At 45.4% G+C, this 23,851-nt stretch overlaps 1 protein-coding gene across 1 annotated transcript in view; it reads left to right on the top strand.

Annotated features, from left to right (window-relative positions):
• Nucleotides 1-19,444, top strand: part of poln (polymerase (DNA directed) nu) — a 35,556-nt gene extending 16,112 nt beyond the window's left edge. The window contains 11 exon segments of the mRNA XM_068728140.1: nucleotides 3,061-3,118; nucleotides 5,465-5,542; nucleotides 9,221-9,332; nucleotides 10,888-10,970; nucleotides 14,114-14,245; nucleotides 17,784-17,894; nucleotides 18,089-18,167; nucleotides 18,583-18,617; nucleotides 18,620-18,649; nucleotides 18,970-19,031; nucleotides 19,352-19,444. Of these exon segments, the coding sequence (XP_068584241.1) occupies nucleotides 3,061-3,118; nucleotides 5,465-5,542; nucleotides 9,221-9,332; nucleotides 10,888-10,970; nucleotides 14,114-14,245; nucleotides 17,784-17,894; nucleotides 18,089-18,167; nucleotides 18,583-18,617; nucleotides 18,620-18,649; nucleotides 18,970-19,031; nucleotides 19,352-19,444 (873 nt within the window).
• Nucleotides 19,445-23,851: the final 4,407 nt, after the last annotated feature.

Below are 23,851 nucleotides of genomic sequence, written 5' to 3' on the forward strand. Positions count from 1 at the left end.
CGCTGGGACAGAGTTATGTTTGTGACGACACAGTGTGACAATACGTGTGTGTAAAAAAAAAAAACAACAAAAAAAAACCTGAATCCGTGGATCAACCGTGCAAACAGGTGGTTTGGCAGACAAGTGTCGTTGCCTTGTGGGCTCTTGTGGGGTCCGCACAGACCCACTGCAGGTTCATTATCAGGTGGGGGGTGGGGGGCATTAAGGAATACAAACACCGGGTTGTTATGGAGAATAGGGTACGATGCTGCTCACAGAGTCAGGAGTGGAAAGACAACACGGAAAACACGCACATCTGCATGATGAAGCGGCCCACTCAGAGTCAATGAGCCCAGGAGAGGAAAACATAGGGCACAACATAGGGCAGTGCATGCATTTGCGTCTCCATAATTCACACACGTTGATGTAATTAGGGGAGGGACAACAATGTTTCGTACCCGTGTGTCCCTGTAGTGTTCCAACTCCTCTTCCAGATTTGACGAGTGAGTCTGACATTTAGAGAGCACAGTAAATGAAATGCAAGAACTTTTTGTGGGTGAGTTCTTTGAACCAGACTCTCTCTCTCTCTCTCTCTCTCTCTCTCTCTCTCTCTCTCTCTCTCTCTCTCTCTCTCTCTCGCTCAGTGTGACTCACACAGTTTGACACGCTAACATGCTTCGGTTATATAAGATGCCGTGAATGTTTGAATGATTTAGTGGATGATGCCATCACAGGAAGTGCTGTGTTAAGAGATCATTGAGCGACATTTCATCAGTCTGTAGTTACTCTTCTGGTCATTGATACTACTTCATTTTAAAGTGCTTATGTAACTGCACTGTGTGTGTGTGTGTGTGTGTGTGTGTGTGTGTGTGTGTGTGTGTGCAATTAAAGGTTCATTATTGATTATTAGTCATGTTCATGCTGTGTTTATTTGTTGACATTGGTGCTCTGCATTGGTGTGTGTACATTAAGGTTTTTATGTGTATTGACCAGTGCTGGGGAGAATTATTGTGGCTATATACTGTGTGTGTGTGTGTGTGTGTGTGTGTGTGTGTGTGTGTGTGTGTGTGTGTTTTTTAAACTGTACAGTCAGCAGTGAACCGAGCAAGCTGACCCACACTATTTCATGTTTTACATTTTCCTCATTCATCCTCAGTCTCTCTCTCTCTCTCTCTCTCTCTCTCTCTCTCTCTCTCTCTCTCTCTCTCTCTCTCTCTCTCTCAGTGATGCATGTCCTGTAGTCTAACTCTGCTGTTTCATTCTCTGACTCTCTTCCTCTCCTCTTTTTTTTTTTGATCTCTGTCTTTCTTTTCTTTTTTTCCTTTGCCTTTTCATCTCTTTGATTGCTTTTGTCTTTTCCCTTCTTCCCATCTCTCCTTTCGCACGCTCACATCTGACTTCTCTCTTTAAAAGCATCTGGAGGTTTTGATTGCATAATCGAAACTCAGGGCAACACTCACTGACGCATAACAGTGATCAACAGAAGCTGTTGACAATAATTAGAGCGCTGGCAACTAAATCTATTATCTGTGGTCCTTATGAAGTTCTGTGTATTGATACATCCTCCCAACAAATCATTATTCTGGAGACAAGGTCTGACTTATGAACAGAATGTGTGTATGATGTATTCCTGTTGCAAGCAATGTGTGTGTAAGATGAAGAAAAAAGGTTTGACAGAGTAGCTAGTATGCTGACAGTCTGTCAAGTAGAGCTCTGTGTGTGTGTGTGTGTGTGTGTGTGTGTGTGTGTGTGTGTGTGTGTGTGTGTGTGTGTGTGTGTGTGTGTGTGTGTGTGTGTGTGTGTGTGTTGTGTGTGTCTGTGTGTGTGTGTGTGTGTGTGTGTCTTCGTACTGATTTATGCTGTCGTCACTGCAACCCTGTGCATGATGGGAAGGCTGAGCATTCGCTTCTGACACACTGAATCACCTGTCACATCACAGGGCAACAACCCCCCATCTTTTCTCATTCACTCCGCCCCCAAACGCACATCTCATGTGCTGTAGTAGTACGAGTGTGTGCGTGTGTGTGTGTGTGTGTGTATGTGTGTGTGTGCCTGGTCCCTGATGTTCACACCCTGCCACTGCAGTCCTGTCTTTTTCATCCTCCCCTCCCTCCCTTCCTCTGCTGAATAATGAATGAGTGGTGAAAGCAGAGAGCTGTTTTTCTCCCTGTGGATCACACACACACACACACACACACACACACACACACGAGCACACACACCCACTGTAGGGTCAAATCAAACACATGCATGTTTAAATTCTGACCGTGAGGCGAAGTGTGTGTGTGTGTGTGTGTGTGTGTGTGTGTGTGTGTGTGTGTGTGTTTTTATGTACATAGTGATTAATGGGTCCTGGAAGTCCTTGATAGTAACCTTTAACATCCTTAAACACACACACCTTGAGTTGTGTGTGTGTGTGTGTGTGTGTGTGTGTGTGTGTGTGTGTGTGTGTGTGGGTGTGTTTGAAAGGATGGATACAGTGGGATTAACGGGGATTAAAATGGAACTGCTGAGTGTGAAACCATTTTTGTCTTTCCTCTTTTATACTGTGTGTGTGTGTGTGTGTGTGTGTGTGTGTGTGTGAGAGAGAGAGCTGGTGTGCCTTATCACCTTCCCTGTTTTTCCTCCTTCAGGCAGAAAATTACTGCATACGTGTAATTTTCTGTGTGTGTGTGTGTGTGTGTGTGTGTGTGTGTGTATAAGAAACGTATTGGATTACTCAGTTGGTCGATGCAGGCTGAGGCAGGAGCCCAGTGAGCATCAGGCTGCTCCTATTTTAAGGTGTATATCTGAGGGTGGCTTTCTCCAAAGTAGCCATTACCATTTACAGTAAATGCCACACAGGGTTTCTGCTTGTCACACACACACACACACACACACACACACACACACACACACACACATATATATATATATATATATATATATCTCCACACAATAGGGAAGAGTTCATCTGTACGAAACACTACGTCGACATTGGGAAGACCCACATCTGCAGAGTAATGAGAGTTGCAGTGCAACTATGTAAAACCACACGCTGCACTCCAGCAGGCTTACAAAATGTCTTTTCTCCATAACTAGAACTTCCAGGCTCTGCCGAGACAACCACTTCAGATCACCAAGAAGCAGTACGTCCAAGGTAACGTGCACACACACACACACACACACACACACACACACACACACACACACACTCCTCCCACGCATTGCAGAGAATGAGGCAGTGATAAATGTCATGGTGTGTGTGTGTGTGTGTGTGTGTGTGTGTGTGTGTGTGTGTGTGTGTGTGTGTGTGTGTGTGTGTGTGTGGGCGAGGGAGACGTCTCTCAGGCCATACAAAAAGTGATGAGCGTGGAGCTAGTAAAAGAGGCTTTATGAGGAGGATAAAAGTGTGCAGCGGCAAAGGGCCGGTCACTAAAAGGGTCTCCTCCATATTTATGTCTGCCTCATCTCTACTGTGGCTTCTTCTTTTATCTAGTTTATTTAGGTTGCACCCATTTTAGTGTGTATAGTTATAAAAACGTCACATTTGGCCTCTTCAGCCTGGTTATGCAAGATCAAATAACGAACCATCAATCAAACATTTTTTATTTTTTTTTTGCCTTTGCACCTAAACAATTTTAGATGTGAAAATGACACTTCAAGTTGGATTAAAGAGATTAAAGTGGGACATAATGTGTTTTAAAATAGAACACAGGATGAGGATGAATTAACAAAAGCGAATGGGAAGTCCCAAGATTCACTGTGAAAATGAGCCGTTAAAGACATCTGAGAACATGAACAGCTGTTCTTTCTTGATCACGTGTGTAACACCAAGTACCAAAACCTGCAAATGTTTACTTTCATGAGGAAGACAGCTCGGGGAGAACGTTATCCATACGGAGCATCAATTTTCATCAATCTTAGATATGATAATTTTCTCTGTTCTCATCTCTCCGTCTTCTTGTCGTCCTCCCTCCTCTTAGAATAAAGTTTGAACTACCTCGTCTGGCCCTTTGTTGCACGCAGTCATCGTTTGATTAAAAACTGCCTCGCGGACACTTTGACAGAAACAGCCTGACTCGTCGTTGTCGTTTTGTGGGCCAGTTGCTTGAGAGCTCCACCTCAGTTACATCATGACAACATTGTGATTCATTGGAGTCCGTCCGCTATCTACAAGTCATGACTGAAAATTTGAATTTGTCTTAATTTAAAGGAATATCCCAACGAGGAGGGTTGACGAATGATCGGCCTCTGACGAGGAATGCTTTGTCATGCTTTTCACTTTATTACTTAGCAGGCTGACAGTGTGTCCCATACACAGGACACAAAGACAACATTTCCTCCTTTCTTTTTTTGGGGGGGAGGGATGAATAAAACGTCAAAACAAGTCCGTCCATCTGTTGGGTGATGCCGCACTCGGCTTTGTGGCTCTATTTCTGAATACATTTGTATTTCATACAGGCTGTGCTCTTCACCCACTCAGATCCCCAAAAGCTCCTCGTCATCAAATCTTCTCTCTCTATCCCGGCTTCATCCCTCCTATCCTCCACCAGGATCTGTCTCTCTCTCTGTCTCTCTCTCTCTCTCTCTCTCTCTCTCTCTCTCTCTCTCTCTCTCTCTCTCTCTCTCCGCTGTATTAGGTATCACTCTGTGTCTTGAGGTGAGAGGTGAGGCCCTCATCACAACTGATTACACTGAGTGCATGTGTGTGAGGCCACATCCTCACTGTCAGCATGTACGTTTTTGTGCGTGTGTGTGTGTGTGTGTGTGTGTGTCCTGCTGTAGCTGTATTTTCATCACGCTGATGCGAGTGAACGCTTCATTGTTGCCCATAATTCCTCCTGCACTAAAGTCAGCGCTCCGGTCCAGCTCCTCGTAGCAGAGAGCGCAGCGACGGACTGATCCTGATTGGATTGTGATTTGCCTCTAAATGGGGCGCTGTGGCTTCATAACTTAACTCCTCATTAAGTCGGATGTCGGCGTGGGGCTCTCTTTATTGCTCCCCATAGCTCGCTGTCTGTGTTTCGTTCCCTCCGTCAAACACACGCTCAGGATATCGGAGCTAAATCACTGCGCTACGCCGCGCGGTCTGGTCTGTAAATTAGTTTTAAAATGTGCCGTGAAAGACGTCCATATGCTGCCCGATGAGACGCCCTGCTTATTTATGGAAGGTCGATTTAATTTACATTCAGCCGTGCACGGCCTCAATAACAGAAGTGAGAAGTGATGGAGCACGACACAATCACAAGGCATTTGTGATTAGCTAAGAGAGTGTGTGTGTGTGTGTGTGTGTGTGTGTGTGTGTGTGATAGTTGTAAATGTTGAATGACCCTGAGACTGAAATGGTTTTCTTTTCTTGAATTAGACTTCTTCTGGCAACACTTTTGTTTCTGTAAAACATGCTTTGGTTTTCTTTTTACCTCACAGACTGTTCAGTTGCTTGAGGCTTTCATCTGGTAGTTTTTGAAATAGCTTTGACTGAGGTTGTGTTTGCTCCCCACAGGAAAGGAGGAGGAGGTGGTGACTGTTCATCCTCGAGCCATGTTCATCCCTCAGGACGGGTGGACTTTTCTCTCTGCAGGTAACACAATCGGGCAGACCGTCTGCTCTGACATGTTAACACGGGCGCCGAAATAAAGAGAACAATAGCTGCTCATGCAGGCAGTGCGGCCCCGGGGTCGTGGGATCCTTGTCCAACAGTTTCAGGCCTCTAATGGCTCCTAAAGGGCCGGGGCTGTAACGCACAACAATCACAGTGGGTTCGTGGACTGAGAGGATCTTTTCGCAAACAATACTTTCAACAATCCTTGAAAACCTCTTCCTTCCAAAAAGGATTCTTTAGATGAAAAGGGTTCTTAATGGAACCCCTGAAAAACCTCTTAGCCTTACAATCTCAGCCTTTCAGGAAGAGCCCCTTTGGGACCCTTATCTCTAAGAGAGCTCAATTTAAAGAGTCTAACTTTAAAATCCCTCTTACTATAAGGTGACTTCGGGGTGTAATGTGGGTCAGACCGAGTGGAGAGCTGGGACACTGTCAGCCTGGGAGTGTCTGCTGGCCCTGACAGTGTGCGACAGTGTGTGTCGCGCACTTACGTAACCAGGCAGATAAACCAGGGTTAGCGGGAGGACAGCAGCGGGTCGGGGGGGGGAGCCAGGATCCCAAATATACACACACACACACAACATGGCGGAGATTCACCAACACGTGGCCCACACAAGCGCACCTCCTAGGGAGCTATTGCCGAGTCACCCCCTTCATGTCCTCCGATGTCCTTCCCAAACTGGACCTGCTGTGTGTGTGTGTGTGTGTGTGTGAGAGTCTGTGTGTGTGTGTGTGTTTATCAATACTACCCTCAAAAGAATCCAAATCATAGCTTAGTAAAAGCTACACGGCTGTCGAGTCTGTTTTACCAAAGATAAAACTCTTTACAGTGCATTTTAAACAGCCTCCCTCTCCTCAAGCAACCTGTGTGTGTGTGTGTATGTATATGTGTGTGTGTGTGTGTGTGTGTGTGTGTGTGTTTTTTTTTATAAATATTTGCAATGATCAATGTTATTTTCTTTTGGGAGATGTGTGCTTCGTGTGGAGGCTGGAGCTGAAAAGAGGAAACAGAGTCTAGCAGGCCTAAGTCACTCATCAACCCGGTTTGTTTTAGTTCAATGTTTTTCATTTATTTTTCATCCCCTAGGCCACAACAGACAATAAAAAGAAATACATACAGGATACACTTCTCATGGTAGACCTGACTCTCACAATCCAGTTTAACCTAAATCTAAATCCTCCTTCCTGGAAGCACATCCCACATGGACACATTTCATGTTCTCAACGCACAGGTCTTAGTCGAGCTCTTAAGCGTCATGCTTTGCCGTACAGTATGTTTATGCATGTGAGGGTTACATTAAAAATGCATGAGGCACGGCTTAGTCCCCTCAACATCTTGTCCATAGAAACTACCGGAGCAAAAACCCGACTGTTTCTGATAGCTCTAGTCCGGTCTCAAGCTCTCCTCTAGGCTGCGACTAATGAGTGTTTTCATTACACATACGTCAGTGTTGAGAGCTTCAATGGCAGCGAACTGATCCGGGTTTAAGGGATAATCTGTAGAGGAGGTTTCTGTAGGTCACAGTTATTCCTGTATGGATCGATGCAAGTCATCGACAAGGTGTGGTCTTGAGTTTGAGAGAGAGAGAGAGAGAGAGAGAGAGAGAGTGTGTGTGTGTACAAACACACACACACTCTCTCAAACTCAAGATCACACCTTCTCGTGTGTAGTCTCATGTTAATACTCTGTTTCAAACACATTTTCTTTCTCTTCCTTTTCTATTTCAGTCACACACTGTTTCTCTCACACACACACACACACACACACACACACACACACACACACACATCCTGGTCAGCAATATGTTTCTGGAGCTGCCGGCCATGCTTGGAGGAAATGTGATCTGACTCATAAAACATTGATGGGCGGATATCTTTAGAAACTCCCTTTTCTTCACCTCATCACAACCAAAAACCCGGCTTCTTCCTCCCCATCACCCCTCCACCCTGCTTTCCTTTCTCTCGTTCCTCCCTCTCCCTGTCCCTTTTATCTCTTCCCTCTGCCAAATCCTTGGCTGACCTGGGTTTAACGGTAGCCGGTGTTTCGTTTTAACCGCCGCTGTGAACCGAACAGACTCTGATTTCCTTTCCTCTTTTCAGTCGGGCTGAATGCTCTGAACGGTCTGTAGAAAAGTGTCCCGATTCAGCCTCGTCATGCTGTTCCTTCCCACGCGAGGAGAAACCTATTACAGCCGGTTGCTTCATCCTGACAGAGAGAGGGGGGGGAAAAAAAACCTCTTAATTGTCCCGCTGTCCATTTCGAGTCGTTCTTTTCCGGGTTTAATTGGATTCTGAAGCTGCCGAGCAGAGGAAGAGATGTGTGAAATGGAAAGTAATAGAATGTACTGCAGTGGCTTTTGTGAGTGTGGATACGAGTGTGTACGTCTTCAGAGATGTTTCAGTTCAGATCTGTCGAGCTGTCGGTACAGGACGTGTTGCCCTAACGCTCCCTCAGTGTCTTCTCTCTCTCTCTCTCTCTCTCTCTCTCTCTCTCTCTCTCTCTCTCTCTCTCTCTCTCTCTCTCTCTCGATGTGTCCGTCCATGTTTCTGTTGACAGAGTTGTCTGTAGACGCAGCCGTGTTATAGTGTGCAGTGAGGTGAGACAGTTTGGCTGTGTGTGTCTCATTCAGGGCGTCTGGCTGTCTCTCTCCTTATGTATGGGCCTCCTTATGTACGGGTGTTTTTCTGTCTGTCCTGAAACTTTACTGTCCTACCTCGATCTGAACAGTCACATGGTTTAATAACAGCATTTTACACGCTTCCAAGCAACATGACTTCTCCTCAATAACCCAGCTCTACATGGATCTATGTGTGAGCAGCGTTCGCTCACTAGGAGACGGATGTCGCCTAATTGGATCCAAATCACGGCAATTTTTTCCACAGCGGAGTGAGAAGATGGAGGGTTGTGTGGAGGAGATGCAGTGACGTAGTTGTAACCTGCGTCACTTTTGTTGATCCAGGGTCAGCTTCTATCGTGAGCTTTTTGACAAACTAAAAGCGGTGAAGTCATGTCAACGTTCACAATGATTCATGATATAATTCATGTTCTGTTCAATGTGATCCAACCAGGAAGTGGTTTTTATCTTGTCCTGTGATGATGGGGACAGGAACACAGGAACACGTAGGAGGCAGAGACACACAGTTCTGTCATCTTTCTTCCTTTACTGGAAGCTCCACCTCTTCTGCTCTTACTGTTGCTGTTTGCTCTCCCCACCTTCATGTATTACTTACAACTGAGTGCCACTACTTTATTTCTCACCCACTCTCTGTGGGTTATTCTGTGGAATCCTGGGAAATGTCGGAAGTCACTACATTAAGTGAAGATAGCAGGTTCAGGCACAGAGAGTACAACCAAGCTGTCGTCGCAAAACATGAACCAAATATCTGAGATTCATGAAAGTGTTTTTCTTGTGTCACTGCCTAGAGGTTTCCAGTCTTTATGCTAAGCTATGCTAACTGGCTGCTGACTCGTACTCGCTACATATTTGCCAAACTGACAAAATTCTCGGGCGAATAAGCCTCTTTTCCAAAATGGCAGTGTCGTGATGAGTTCAGAGGAGACATTAGAGTTGTGTGTCCTTAAGGTGTGTGTGTGTGTGTGTGTGTGTGTGTGTGTGTGTGTGTGTGTGTGTGTGTGTGTGTGTGTGTACGTGTCAGACTTCTGCCAGGTGGAGCTGCGTCTGCTGGCTCACCTCTCCTCTGACCCTGAGCTGCTCCGCATTTTCATCAACCCACAGGCGGACGTCTTCACCATGTTGGCCTCTCAGTGGTAGGTCACACACACACACACACACACACACACACACACACACACACACACACACTCTCACACTGGTTCTTCCCTGATCTCCATGCCAAGGTGAGTGTTGATGCTCCACATGGTTTTTCTCCCCCCTCTCACTCCCCCCCCCCACTGCTATCTCCCTCACTTCAAATGCTAATAACCTTGTTGCCATGACTACCATGCCAACTGCCTCATCCGCTCTCTCTCTCTCTTTTCCACGGGCAGAACACCCCTGGGTGTTATTCTCCTTCTCTCTGCCAGTGTGTGTCGGTGTTTACACACAGCTCTGTCTCTTTCTGTGTGTGTGTGTGTGTGTGTGTGTGTGTGTGTGTGTGTGTGTGTGTGTGTGTGTGTGTGTGTGTGTGTCAGAGGGAGGCCGGTTAAACAGATCACCTGGTCACACACAGACCACATTAACAGCTCCTCTGAGGCTTTACATTGTCTCTCTTTCATTATCTCTTTCACCTTTTAAACAAATTAAGTGGCGTCGCTGCAGCTCTGCTGGGATCACAGTGACTTACTCTCTTCCTTGGGACCTTCTGTTCCTCTCTTTGATAGTCTCCTGTCTCCTATTTCCTTCCTTCCTTTTCATCGCTGCCTTTTGGTCTTTTTCTTGCCCTCTCTGTACTCCATATTCCTCTTTTAATATGTTAATTTCACTCTGTTTTTTTTCCCTCTTTCCCTCCTTCTCTCCTTCTTTCCTCACCTTTCCTTGTCCCATTGCTTCCCCACCAGTAATGCCAAAGATTCCTAAGAACCACTTATATAGATCAGAAGGTAAAACATGTAAAAAGCTTTTTATTCATCATCTGTGTTGCCAGAGGCGTTCTGTCTGAACCATTGTACAGCGCTATGTTCTCCATGCACTTTTGAACGTTAGTGTACCTGATGACCTGACTTCACGCAGTTAAACAAGTCTCCAGTGGATTAATGCCTTTCCAGCAGGGGGCAGTGAACATCCAGTGTGGACGTCCATCAGCCTCACGCTCAGTGGATTCTTCTCAACGCTGATCAGCAGTGGCAGCTCCCAGTCAGCCCCTCTAGAAATGCCACTTTGCAGACGCTCCATCCCACCCACGTCTGCTCCCCAGTACTACCAGTCACATTACATAACTGTCCCCGCCCGTCCATCCCGGCCTCTGTCTCTCTACCCTCGTCTCTGTTCTTTTCTGTAGTTATTCAAGTCCTTTTAACCTGCTGTCCTCTTCGGCCTCCTGCCTCTCTGTGTCACATTCTACCTTCTCTTTGTCCCACCAGACAGCAATCAAAGGGGAGTAACATCCAAACAAGACTTTTATCGTACATGCACATTCATCATACTTTCATTTGCAACTGTTTCCACACTATTCTGGCTCAACTCTCTGTGGAAAACTTTATCAACCAAGGACTTTAATTGCATGTTTCCCTTTAATACACCTTCATTTTGGATTGTACCAGGACCTCAACACCATTGTGTGGCCCACTATGAAATACTGTACGTCTGTATATTTTCCTTTAGCATAGAGTCACACACACCGTCTCTCTCATCCTTGTCGCTCAGGAAGGGGGTGAGTGAGGGTGAGGTGACGTCTGAGGATCGGGAACACGCCAAACGCATCGTCTACTCCGTTGTGTACGGGGCAGGTGAGCACAAACGCGCACACGGGCATTTAGTAACCGATTTACCATAATGGAGATACAGATATTCATCAGTCAGATGGACAATTGACCTGTTTTGTTTCAAAATGACAAAGCAATGGGTCTTAAGTGTCATTTAGCACCTGGTTCAGATCTACAAGTGGTTCATTGTGTGAAGAGGGTAAACGCATTGGCAGAGGAGCTAATTCAGAGATTAAACAAACCGCATTTCCTACGCAAGAATTAGGTTATCGCATGCAAAGATGCCCCGGTGATTTCTGCTGGGGACAGCATTTCTTTCATGCTTTGATCTCATTCCTGATTCCTACAGCGATGGAGGGGGGGAGGAGGGGAGGGGGAAGATGGGGGTGGGGGGAGCGGGAGAAGATAAAAATAGAAAAACAGAGCGGGGAAGATGAATGTATACTACGCCCATGTGGCCCATAAAGATACTTCTCGGTGACCCATTTATGTTTCACACACACGTATGTGCATGCTCTGGTGAACACACACACACACACATGAGTGATAGAAGCGGCCAGTGGACATGTGGTAGATATCTGGGCCAGCTAGTGGGGTAATCATCGGCGGTGGATTTAAAATGTTCCAGATGTGGCCGTGTGTTTACATGTGCGTTTGTGCTTTCACCTGTGTGATGAAGAGAGGTTTTACGGGCAGTCTGCACTCTTCATCGGCTTCTATCGCCAGTGGCCGGTTTAAATGCTTATGTGGAGCTACAGCTTCTCCCGAGCTGCTGTAACGCCGTCCATCCCATAATACATGTTTGTGTATTTCAATGCTGGTTCATACAGCTGTCATAACTGAGGCGTCCATGTTATTAGTATGTGTTTAGTTGTATTTGACATGTTTGAGGCAAATTGAAGGACAGGGAGGAGAAGCACCAAACAGGAAGTGACACGTGTACTCTCAGTATACATGGGCTGTATTTGTGATGTACAGCTGAATAGATAGTACTACTTATCAGACCAGGACACGGTATATTTATTTATTTAAAACAGGGCATTTACTGTTCTCCCTGACGTCAACATCATGACATAACAAGACGCCATGTTGGATTCGATTAATTGGTTTGCATCAGAATCTGCATAAGTGGCCAATAAGCATCGCTCACATCGTGCAGAGAGTGTGCGTTCAAGAGCTCAAAAGCAATGTGATGTTCTCATGCTGATGATGGTGCTCTGTGGTGTTTCTACAGCTCAGCGGGAGAAAAACAAACACACACTGATGAATGAGTCCGTTCGAGGAAACTCAATGAACCTTCAACAGCCAGTGAGGCAAATGTGTACAAGCTATTCATTTGAGCGGGTTGGGGGGGGGGGGGGGTTGCAAAAGGTCAGAGCTAAACATGCAGAGAAAATATGGAGTGAGTAAGGAGAAGGAGAAGTAAAAGAGAGCGAGGGAGTGAGAGAGGAAACGTGGGCTACAAGCAAAGAAGAACGGGGGAGGTGGCGGAGCAGAGAGTAGTGGAGGGGGGAGGGAGGGAGGAGGGGGGGGGGACTCCTGATCAGCAGAGACAGACAGCTCTTCGTGGAAAGGATGCGTTGCCATGGATACCAGATACTAAAAGGAAGCTTTCTTTGCGAGACAATAATCAGGCCAGGGAGGAGGGGCACACACACAGACACACACACACACACACACACACACACACACACACACACACACACACACATAAACATACTCATACTCTCACACACACACACACACACACACACAGACATATACAAATGGGTCAACTAATAAGAAGGCCAAGCGCTGCTGTTGGAGGAAAATAAAAGCATATAAGAGGACAAACAGAGGTGTGTCGATATTTTCTTACACCCCTGGTAACTCGTGTCATTCTCTGTCCCTGTTGCATAAAGTGCATATCATACTCAGTGTCACACAACAACACACAACAAGCCACATTGCTGAGAGGGCTTTTGTTGCGACATATTTCAGCCACACACACACACACACACACACACAGACATGCCGACTCAGATCTATTCAGATGTCTTCATCTTCTGCTCTAAGGCTGACTTTCCAAAAATGCTAACCATGTTAGCGACATTTTTATGTTATCATCTTAATAAAAAATAAACTATTTTATCTTTATCTACTGAATATCTCAGAGAAATTGTATGAATACAAGAGTTCTACATTCATTTTTCCACAGAACTGCTAACCCTCCCACCAGCTCTCGGCTATTTGGCATGACAATACTCAGAGCTCCAAACCACACACACACACACACACACACACACACACACACACACACACACACACACACACACACACACAGAGTAACTGTGGCACTCATTAGCTCACCCTCTACTCGCATCTGTCGATCTGTTCCTCACCTTTATAGGTCTCTCCTCTACTCCTGCTACTGGCTGTACACCTTTAACTCTCCCCAGGAAAGCACATACACACACACTGAGGCTCTGAGTTCTTAGCTTTACACACACACACACACACACACACACACACACACACACACACACACACACATAGATACAGCTCTTGCAGTCTTCCCCTGATCCTTGTCCCCCCTTTTTTCATCTTGTCCTCTTCTGTCTCCTCTTTCCTTCACCCTTCATTTGGCTCTACTTTTTTCTCTTTCGTGTACCCTCTGGTGCAGTCTGTCCTCTGTTCACTTGCTCCCTTTCAACTTCCTCCTCTTCCTCCAGCCTCTCCCTCCATCTCTTTTCACACTCTTCAATCAGTCATGATTAAGGAAGTTTTGCTCCATTTAGATTCACTGGTTGCACATTTTTTTTTTGTCAGCTCAAGGTCTTGAGCAATCAGGTCATTCACAATGCAGATCATCACAGAACATTAACGTTAAATACATCGGCCAACATTTTAGGAAATTACCTTTTAAGAGATAAATGAGAAAAATTGATGCCACCTCGTATCTGTATGGTAAATTTAAAGATACCGCTAGCAGCCGACTAGCTTAGCTTAGCACAAAGACTGGAAACAGGTGGAAACAGCTAGCCTGGTTCTGTCCAAAGGCCGCCTCCTAAACTCACTAATTAACAAGTTGTATCGCATTTGTTTGATCAATGTCTCCTTTGGAGCTTCTCTCCATGATGTAGGCTTGTCTAGTTGAATACGAGTTCGTCATAGTTCGCTCTCTGCAGGTCGTGAGCGTCTGTCGGGGATCCTCGGGGTGAGCGCTGAGCAGGCCAGCCGCTTCCAGGACAGCTTCCTGCAGACCTACAGAGACGTCCAGGCCTTCATCCAGAGGACCGTCCAGCAGTGCCACAAGCAAGGTCTGTGTGCATTCAAATCCCCATTGTATCCCCTATGAAGCATTACGTCAAGGTTCTCTAGACTAGCTAGCAAAATGTTTCTTTATAGGATTATAGGTTATAGAGTCAAAGTTAAGATAAGGGAAATTAGGGGTTAATGATAAGGATTACAAACAGAAGTCAGAAAAATGTTCCCACAAATATAGCAAAAATGTGTGTGTGTGTGTGTGTTTGGATTTGGGCCTGCACCCACGCGCTCTATGGGTTTGTGTTCCTGTGTGTGTGTGTGTGTGTGTGTGTGTGTGTGTGTGTGTGTGTGTGTGTGTGTGTGTGTGTGTGTGTGTGTGTTTGGCTGAAGACGAAGAAGATGTGCTTGCATTGGCAGGAAGGAGACAAACTGCCGTGGGTCAATACTTGAGGGGGACGTGTGTGTGTGTGTGTGTGTGTGTGTGGGGGGGGGGGTTCTGATGGTTCAGACGGGACACTATTTATATTCGGACTGAACTGCCAACACAGCACACCTGAGACTTAAGCAAGCTCACACAAAATAGTGTAAAGTCTGCACTTTAACCCTCATTGCACACGGTACATGAGGCCAGAGTCGACAGGCCGAGGGAGGAGGTCAGTCTGCGCCGACACTGATCCTCCAACCTTCAGCGTGGAGGCCAGTGTTTGGGTGAAGACCAAGCCGCAAAGCTTTAGGTTCGGAGAAATGAAGCCAACATCGAAGCGCCAAAAACTGCAGTTCTTCAAATGGCCACTTGAGTCTATCTCCACACACCTCCATGTTCAAATACTTTACAGCAGAAATTAACAGGTTTATAGCCTGGTGCAAAAAACGGTTTTGGTCTCTATAGCTAATATCCCCGTTTATGACAACTGTAGGGGGTTGAGTTTTTATATTACACAGCCGTTTAAATAATGTTACGGCTTAAAGTTCAAATCTACAATCCTGGCTTGGGATCCAAGCCCATCTTAACTTTATCCTATGTGTTCTGATTCTGCTTTTCCCATCCTATTAAAAGCTCTTAAAGAGACAACAGTTTAAGTATAAACCGATTACACCCCAATGTAATTAGTCTCTGCGTAGCCTTCCTGAAATCTGTGAGAAGGAGCCAGTTGTGTCTGTAATAAGGAATGTACAGACGCTTAGTCATTGCCGTCATGGACTCATTCCTCCAAAATGCTGCTCCTCCCATCTGAGACGGTGCCGGGACTCATCGGCCCGCTCGTCCCACACACTCGTTCTGTCTGTCTCACTCTTCCTCTTTGTTCCTTTTTCGGTTCCTTCTCTCTCTTTATTTCCATGTTCCTGTTTAATCTATCTAACACTTTCTTTATTAGATATATCATATATATATATATATATATATATATATATATATATATATATATATATACTACACATACACAAGACAAAGAAACTATGACATGAAATAAGAATACATTAAAATATAGTAAACAGAAATTAAAACGAATAAATTATAATAAAAATATGTAAAAATAAATAAATAAAATGTCCAGTTTCACAAAATAAAGCAAGGTATGCACAGGAGCATACCAATCAGCTCCAATAATAAAGTTCCAAATAATGAATAAAAGGACCCCATACTTTTTATTTTAAATACCCGAAATTTACCAATATTTACGTCTCTATTCCTTTTATTCTCCCTCGTCCAATCCCTGTTGTCATACCTCTTTTCCTTTTGCCTCTCCCTTCATTCCGCAGCAGAGATGTACAGTGGCTGACAGATCAAATGGTCCTCTGGAGACACACAGGAGCACAGCACTCTCTGTTTTAGCTGTGCTGTGACTCAGGCAGCAGAGATTAATACGTGCCCGGGCTCCTTGTCCTGCTCTGCGCCTCCCCGAGTTTGTAGTTGATTGGTATTTGATACGGCGATATTTTGTGCTGGATGCTTGGCAGGCTGAGCAGCGCTGAGGTGAACAGTGCCGCCTCAGCTACTGTCATATTTGTAGGAAATGAATTGAAAAGGCGCAACGTGAAGGTGAGGTCAGCATCAACAACAGGGTGAGTGTAACAGCACAGAGAGGAGAAAAAAAGAGGAAGACGTATGTCGATGTAGGGGAGGAAGAAGAATACAGATGAGACTGCCCAGAAGGAATGGGACAAAGATGAGGACTGAAACAGGATTATTGTGATAGTTTTTATTCTATAAACTACAAACTATAATCACTTCAGAGACACAGCAGCCATGGCTGCACTTCTCTGAATGATCCACACCCGCACTGCTTGATATTAAAATGAGATAACGCCACCGCTCCAGGTAAGCCTGTCTCTGGAGATGAATGCTGTACCTTCACTTGTAAAGGCTGCCTGAGATAAAAAAAGAAAAAGAAAGACCAGGAGCGAATGGAGGATTTTACATTTTTCTAAACAACAGGGGGAATCACAGAGATGAGAACAGGTCTTCTGAAGGCCACAGCTTAGATCTGCACGGATATGCAAACACTCACAAACCCCTAACTCACATGCGCTGTCAAATCGTCCGTGCACATGCAGATGTTTCTTTTGCACACAGTAGTTACTACAATAACACCTGGATCTGCAGCTTCCCCCCTTGGCTTCACACAGTCAGAGTGTAGCTGGTGAACACGGTGGAGCAGATGAGTTTGAGTGACCGCTTCCTCCTGTCCTTGAATAACACCGGCCTTCACACCACTGTGTCGCCGACTTAAAAAGCAGCCGATGTGGTTTGAAACACACACACACACACACACACACATTCACATACCTGTCAATAGCTGGGGAGCACCTCGTAGGCCTCACATCCCTGTCACTGGGCCCCAGAACGAGGGTCACATTCCTGGTGAAAGGGTCACACGCATGTGTCATGGGTCAATTCACAGCGAGTAGAAATGTTTTTGTCTCTGTCACTTATCCGTTTGTGCGCTCATTTCCTATGCATTTAATGCTTGTGTGCGTGATTGTATGTGTGCATTCTGGGAAGAGGGTCATTCAGGATTCATGCCCTGGTTGGCTTTCCTCACAGTAAGGGACACTAGAGGGATTTAGCTGCAAAGCCCGCTCCATTGTCCAGCTGCTGGAATGTACTGGTCCACTGTCTGTGTGTGTGTGTGTGTGTGTGTGTGTGTGTGTGTGGGGGGGGGGGGGGGGGGGGGGGGGCATACCTGCATTTGATCATGTGTGTGTTTGTGTATAATGTGCATATCACGTCACTGCACATTCTTGTGTTGCCTTCCAGTGTGTGTTTGTTTGACTGTACTGGGAATGTGAGGGTTGTTTCTCTTTGCTTTTGTACGTGAATCATGTGGATAACAGGGTGTGTGTGTGTGTGTGTGTGTGTGTGTGTGTGTGTGTGTGTGTGTGTGTGTGTGTGTGTGTGTGGCACCCTTGTGCGGGTGGGTGGGTGTACGCTTGTGTCATCGTAAACCTGCTGTTACCATAAACACATAAAACATTAAATCTTGATTTGGTTGCCCTTTCGGACAGATTTGATCAAACTTGACTGAATCGAACCTCACATAAATTGTGTCCAGAGTGACGATTGATTTTTTTTTTTTAATCGTTCTTTAGGTTACGTGCTCTCCTTCATGGGCCGTCGACGGACCCTCCCTAACATCAACTCATCCGATTGGGGCGTCCGCATGCAGGCTGAGAGGCAGGCAGTCAACTTTGTGGTCCAAGGTAGGACGACTCGACAGGTCTGTGACCTAAATATTTCTACCTCTAATGATCGGGAGGTGGCTTAAAGTTGATGGAAATGAGCTGTTTGTGGATAAAAATCAATCATTGTAAATCTCATTATATATATATATTATATCGTCCGTTCATCCTCTGGACTACAACAGACACGTGTGTGATTGTGTTTATGTGTGCAGGCTCTGCTGCTGACCTCTGTAAGATGGCCATGATCAGAATCTTCAACCTGGTGTCCTCCTCCAGCTCGCTCTCTGCCAGGTACAACCACACAACAAACGCCGTCTCCTTCACTGCGAAGCACACACTTGCTCTTCGCGCCGTCGTCCCTTCTGAACCGACACACAGTGCTGTCGTAATGAAGAGGAACCGACCGAGTCCGTCACGCCGGAGCGCAGTGAACCACATTCGCTGTTCTACCAGCCAACTACATTTGTAGCGTTGAGGTTTCTCGAAGGATTGCTGCTGTTACACGCCAAACATTTAGCTCGAGTAAACACACTTGAAGCCAGGAGCCAAAGCATAGCAGAACTAAATGAGTGTGTTGGGAGCACAGGATGCAAAGTACTGGAGGGACTCGTGTTGATGAAGATGCCACATTTTTAGTAATAGTTAAGGGAATCGCCTCGCAGTGGTTGATGTGTTCTGTATCTCTGAATGTGGTTTGTAACTACAGGCTGGTAGCACAGCTCCACGATGAGCTTCTGTACGAGTGGAGGACTCCCAGGTGGAACAGTTTGCAGGTGAATTAGAACTTCCAATATTAGTTTCCAATACTATTTCTCTTATATCAAAGCCTCTAATGCTCTGTACCTATGAAGCCATGTGGTTGTACAGTGGAGAATACTGTACATAAAGACAAAATGTAATTTATTTTGCTAAAGTCATTTTTATGTCTCTTATATGTCTGACTCATGATGGCAAAATATCTTCAAAATCGGTGCAGCAGGACTAGAGATACATCATTTTCTTTCTTGCTCGTCAAAACCTGTGCCTACATTACCCACAATGCACTGGCTACGGGCACTGCTATGATGATTAATTCATGTTGTTTGGTGTGCAGGTCTGGTGAGGAGCACCATGGAGTCCCTTCAGCACATAGAGCATCTAGGAGTCCATCTTCAGGTGTGTAGATGGAACCAGAAGTTAAAGTCATTCAGTGGTACAATGGTGTCGGTTGTCGTGATCCTTTGTTCAATCGTTAATGCAAAGATTTAACCTTTTTTTTTTTTGTTGTTGTTTTTTAAGATTTTCAAATGATAGCTTTTATTTTCATCAGTTTTGTGTCTTCTCTTCTTTTCGGCAAGTTGTGTGAGTGAAAATCAATGTCGGTCATTATGAATGACACACTGACACCTTTCCCTTTTCTTGTGTGTGTGTGTGTGTGTGTGTGTGTGTGTGTGTGTGTGTGTGTGTGTGTGTGTGTGTGTGTGTGTGTTTTACAGGTCCCCCTGAAGGTGGCAGTCTCCAGTGGCAAGTCTTGGGGATCCATGTCTGAGCTAAATACCCCCACAATGTCTCCTTCTCCTTCTCATTGAGTCCTCCCTCCCTCCCTCCCTTTCTTTCTCTCTCTTTATCCCCCCCCTCTTTGTGCTTTCCTTCCTCTGCTCTCCCTTGTTCTCATCTTTCTTCCTCTTCTTACTCATTACCCTCTCATATTCACTCTCTCTCTCTCTCTTTTTTTTGCTCGGTCCATCTCTCTCTCTCTCTCCCTCGTTCTCTTCGCTTGTCCTGCATCCGCGTTGCCATGGAAACCAGGCAGCTGCAGCTTCTTTTGCTTTCACTCCATCCGTATCCGGGGGCAACGGCAGGAGCCACAGTCTAGATCACTCTCCTCCATCCTGATTCCTCGTCCTCCTCCTCCTCCTCCTCCTCCTCCTCCTCCTCCTCCTCCTCCTCCTCCTCCTCTGTTTTCACACTCTCCTGTTAAGACCAACGCTGTTTTCTCTGCCTGAGAAATTGAGAGCATGATATTTGTTGGTTCTTGAATTTTGTTGTTCTAACAAAAGGTGTTGAGCTAATGTATATATATATATGTATATATGTATATATATGTATATATATATATATATATATACATATATATGTATATACATATACATATACCTGCAATACGGTGTACTGTGTTCTATAGAAACGCTTCCTTGTATTTATTGTCTTCATACTTTGTTCCTGCTGAATAAATCGTCTGTTACAGGAGCTTAAACCCACTGACCTTTCTCACCCACTTTCATTTTCTCATGCAACTTTTTTCTTTTTCTTTTTTTTTTGCACATTAGAGCATTTTTTTTTAGAGCTGATACAGAAGCGTTGAATAATTTAAAGCTGTGTAATCAGCTGGAATTTAAACGATCATTACAAATGAGTTTAAGCTATAGTTCCCTGACAATATTTTTTTTAAAAGTCAAGCGTATTTAGCAGATATTCTAGTGTGTTAATGCCACAGAGTCGTGCTATTTTCAGGGGCGCTTTCTCTAATAAGCGTCACCTTTCTTTTTTTTTCTCGTTGGTTGCATTCAGCTGATTCAAAGCAGATGATCTAATTTTGCTCAGCCGTGTGCATCCAGCAGCCTCGCGCTCTCCGGCTCATCTTTCATCCGCTCCCTCGGCTCTCCCCTTTGTCTTGTTGGTGCCTCTGTCACACACACACGCACACGCGCGCACACACACACACACACACATATACACATTCCACGAATGCTCGTACACAAACAAACACACATTTAAGAAACGCCCACCGCACAGCCACCGGCTTCCAGGCACACTGACCGAGTTTCCTCGTCTCTGGCAGCCACAGCGATGCTCTTCTGGCCCCTTTTATACTGTCCTCCAATTAAGACCCTTTAAGCCTGCAAAAAGGGGTCCAGGCAGAACCATACGCCTTACGTCATTTTTAACAAAGCCTCACCCTCGTTACCTATTTAAAACGTCATCTCATGCCACCTCAGGTTGGTACGAAGGTGGCATGTGGGATACCCAGCAGATCTGTCCTGTCATGTGTTTACATTCCTTTCTTCTTTTTTTTTTTACAGTGCAGCAGACCTTCACCACCTTGCCTGTTGAACCCACTGACGGGGGAACGTGTTCCCGGGGGAGCTTTTTCTCACATGGGCCGCTGTGAGCAGTTCAGTGCCAGAGCGATGGGACAGTGTTATGGAAATCTGGCCCTCTATTCTCTCATTGTTCCTGGTTTAAGGGTGCACGGCCGCCCCCCCCCCTTTGAGAGGGGACCGTGAGACTGGTATGTGCAAATCCTAGAGGGCACTCTGCTCTTTTGGAGTGTATGGGTATGGAGGTAAAACAGAAATGAATAAAGCTGTTTTTACTGCTTTTTTTTAAACTCCTGTTTAGTTGTATACTACATACAGGATGTAGTGCATGCTGCCTGTTATCTTCTAGTTTACTACATTTAATAAAACATGGTGGAGAATGTATGTTTGCCTCCATTCTCGTCAGTGTTGTTTTAAAGATGAATGAGCTCATGATTGAGTTCATTTGACTTTAATGACCGGTACCACTAACCGGAGCCGAGGCCTCCGAAGACTCCCGTTGTCAAGGACAACAGCATGAGCTTCCCCTGGCTGCCATGGCGACCGTGAGACGTGTAAGTAGACTGTGATTGTCTCTTCAAATCTCATATTTATCTCAAGTTACCCACGTGTGTGTGTGTGTGTGTGTGTGTGTGTGTGTGTGTGTGTGTGTGTGTGTGTGTGTGTGTGTGTGTGTGTGTGTGTGTGTGTGGAACATTTTCCCTTCTCTAGTCGGAAGAAAAAAAATCAGTTTCCTGTTGCGACGTATAAAAGCTTAAATGCATCATCATGTTTAATTGATACAATATATGTACATCCATGTTTCAATCATCGTCATAATGCAGGAAATCCCATCTTTACATCTATACAGTGTACCAGGTGTTTGTCAGTATAAAAGAAAGGGTTAATAATCGCAATAATAGTAGTGATCCTGTTGTGGGAATACAGCAGTCTGTCTCAAAGGAATGGCAGAAAGGGAACTGAAAGCTAACAGAGAGCCCAATAAAAACCAGGTCGTCGCTGCAGTCTCACTGAGGTCCGACCGACAGACACGACTCATTGTAAGTACCGTCTCCCTGGGTCTCGCTAAATCTGCTACATCAGTATGTTGTCCGCTCCGTACCTGTCTTCAACCCTGCGTTTCCTCTCTTTCTTCTACTCTAACCTCTCTTGCCCAATGGACCCCTGGCACTATTTTCCCCACTGCCTCTCCTTTACAAGCCTGAGGGCCTCTTTTCTCAAATTCCTCACCGTAGCCAATAAAGCACCCTTCTCCTAACCCCGACCCTCCCTTCCCCCCCCCCCCCCCCCTCTAAAATCCATCCGTCTCATCCATCCATCCCTCTATCAATCCCTCCTTCCATCCTCTATCATGACCTGCCTCGCCTCCCCACAGTGTGGCCGCATATCAACCCCCTGCTGTGCTTTTGTGCGGGTCGGTTTCTTGGCAACAGACAACAGCCATGACAGGGCTCCAGGGCAGAGAGAGCTCCCCTTTTGCATTAAAGCAGCTCGCTATAGCTACATAGCTCAGTCCAGAGCCGCTGGTACTCGAAGCTGGTGTGTGTGTGCGCTATATAAGCTAACAGAGCTGTTTCTAAGGCTCTCTCTGGTGACTTGAGAGTTCAAGCAGACAGGCACAGGACAAGGAAGGCTGTGTCTGAACCCGTCGGCGTGGGACAGAGACACCGTGGACAAGATGGCGCGCTGTGTAGCCCTCTGAAAGCTGCAGCCTTTAGTCAGCGTGGGATCGCTATGAGGCAGCACAGATGCAGACACACCTGTACTGCTGTAGAATCTCTTCATTAGTGCTGTAAATATCTCTAAAATATATATATATATTTTTTAAATATTTTAAATCCACAGTTTCTGTTACAAAAGGAGTAAAAATGACCCCCCAGAGGCTATTTACAGTAAAATATACTTTACAACTTTACAGTAAGTAACTCGCAGATTCAAAGAAAGACTCTGAATCTCACTTGTGAGAGAAGTCAACGTGATTGAGAGTTGAGGTTCTGGCAGCTGCGGCATGTTTTCTTGATTGATAATGTTCACTTTGTACTGACGGAGCGGCGGCGGTGAAGTGGTAGTGCATGGTCTCGGATGGTGCGAGTTAACCGGAAGTCTTTGCGGTCAAGTAAAAGCTCAGTTAAGAGACGGACTGCACTTTCAGAGTGTGGCGCCGCCATCTTTTTTTTTTCTTTCCCCTGTCTGCTTGAACTGCTCATTCTTTAGCATCCATTACCCCCCTCCCCTCCCCTCTTATCATTTCCCCCCATTTTCCTTATTGACATCTGTACAAATATGCAGAGGTACACCTGTGTACTTTGACACCTCTTTGTAAAGAAAAATACAAAAAACAGAAACATTTTACAATCAATCACCATTCTTCAGGCTTCCGTGTGATGAGTGGTACAGTATAAGGGATAAAACGTCAATGCAGCATTTCATGTTTTTGATAACATCATTGTTGATAGTATGTAATTGTTGTGGTTTTGTTTGTATTTATTGCTTGATTAGATGGCACGTGGGCAGGATTTTTTTTTTTTTTTCTCTCTCCAAATAAAACCAAAGTACAGGGTTGCGTTGAACAAAATATAGCCACATGAGGAATAAAAATGCAGCAATTACCGTCACCTTTGGCAAATTTCCACCTCAAAAATGAGCCACGGGTCGTCGTAGGAATTACAGTGTCACGTCCTGTATATATGCTTGCGATACATACAGTCGACAACACAGGAGAAAGAGAAACTTTATCCATATTCTTCATAGGAAATGTAAAAAAATCAAAACTATCTGTACTGTAATAGCAAAACAAGACACAGTTGTGCTACAAGTGCTTATGTGTTCTTGGCACCTGTGGCCTCAGTCCAGAGTGAGTCCTTCTGTATTTGCCACAGCGGAGCAAAGTCCTCA

This window comes from Cebidichthys violaceus, unplaced genomic scaffold (genome assembly GCF_023349555.1).
Source record: "Cebidichthys violaceus isolate CVI_PGR_0920_01 unplaced genomic scaffold, fCebVio1.0.p SCAF_41, whole genome shotgun sequence".
Classification (NCBI taxonomy): domain Eukaryota; kingdom Metazoa; phylum Chordata; class Actinopteri; order Perciformes; family Stichaeidae; genus Cebidichthys; species Cebidichthys violaceus.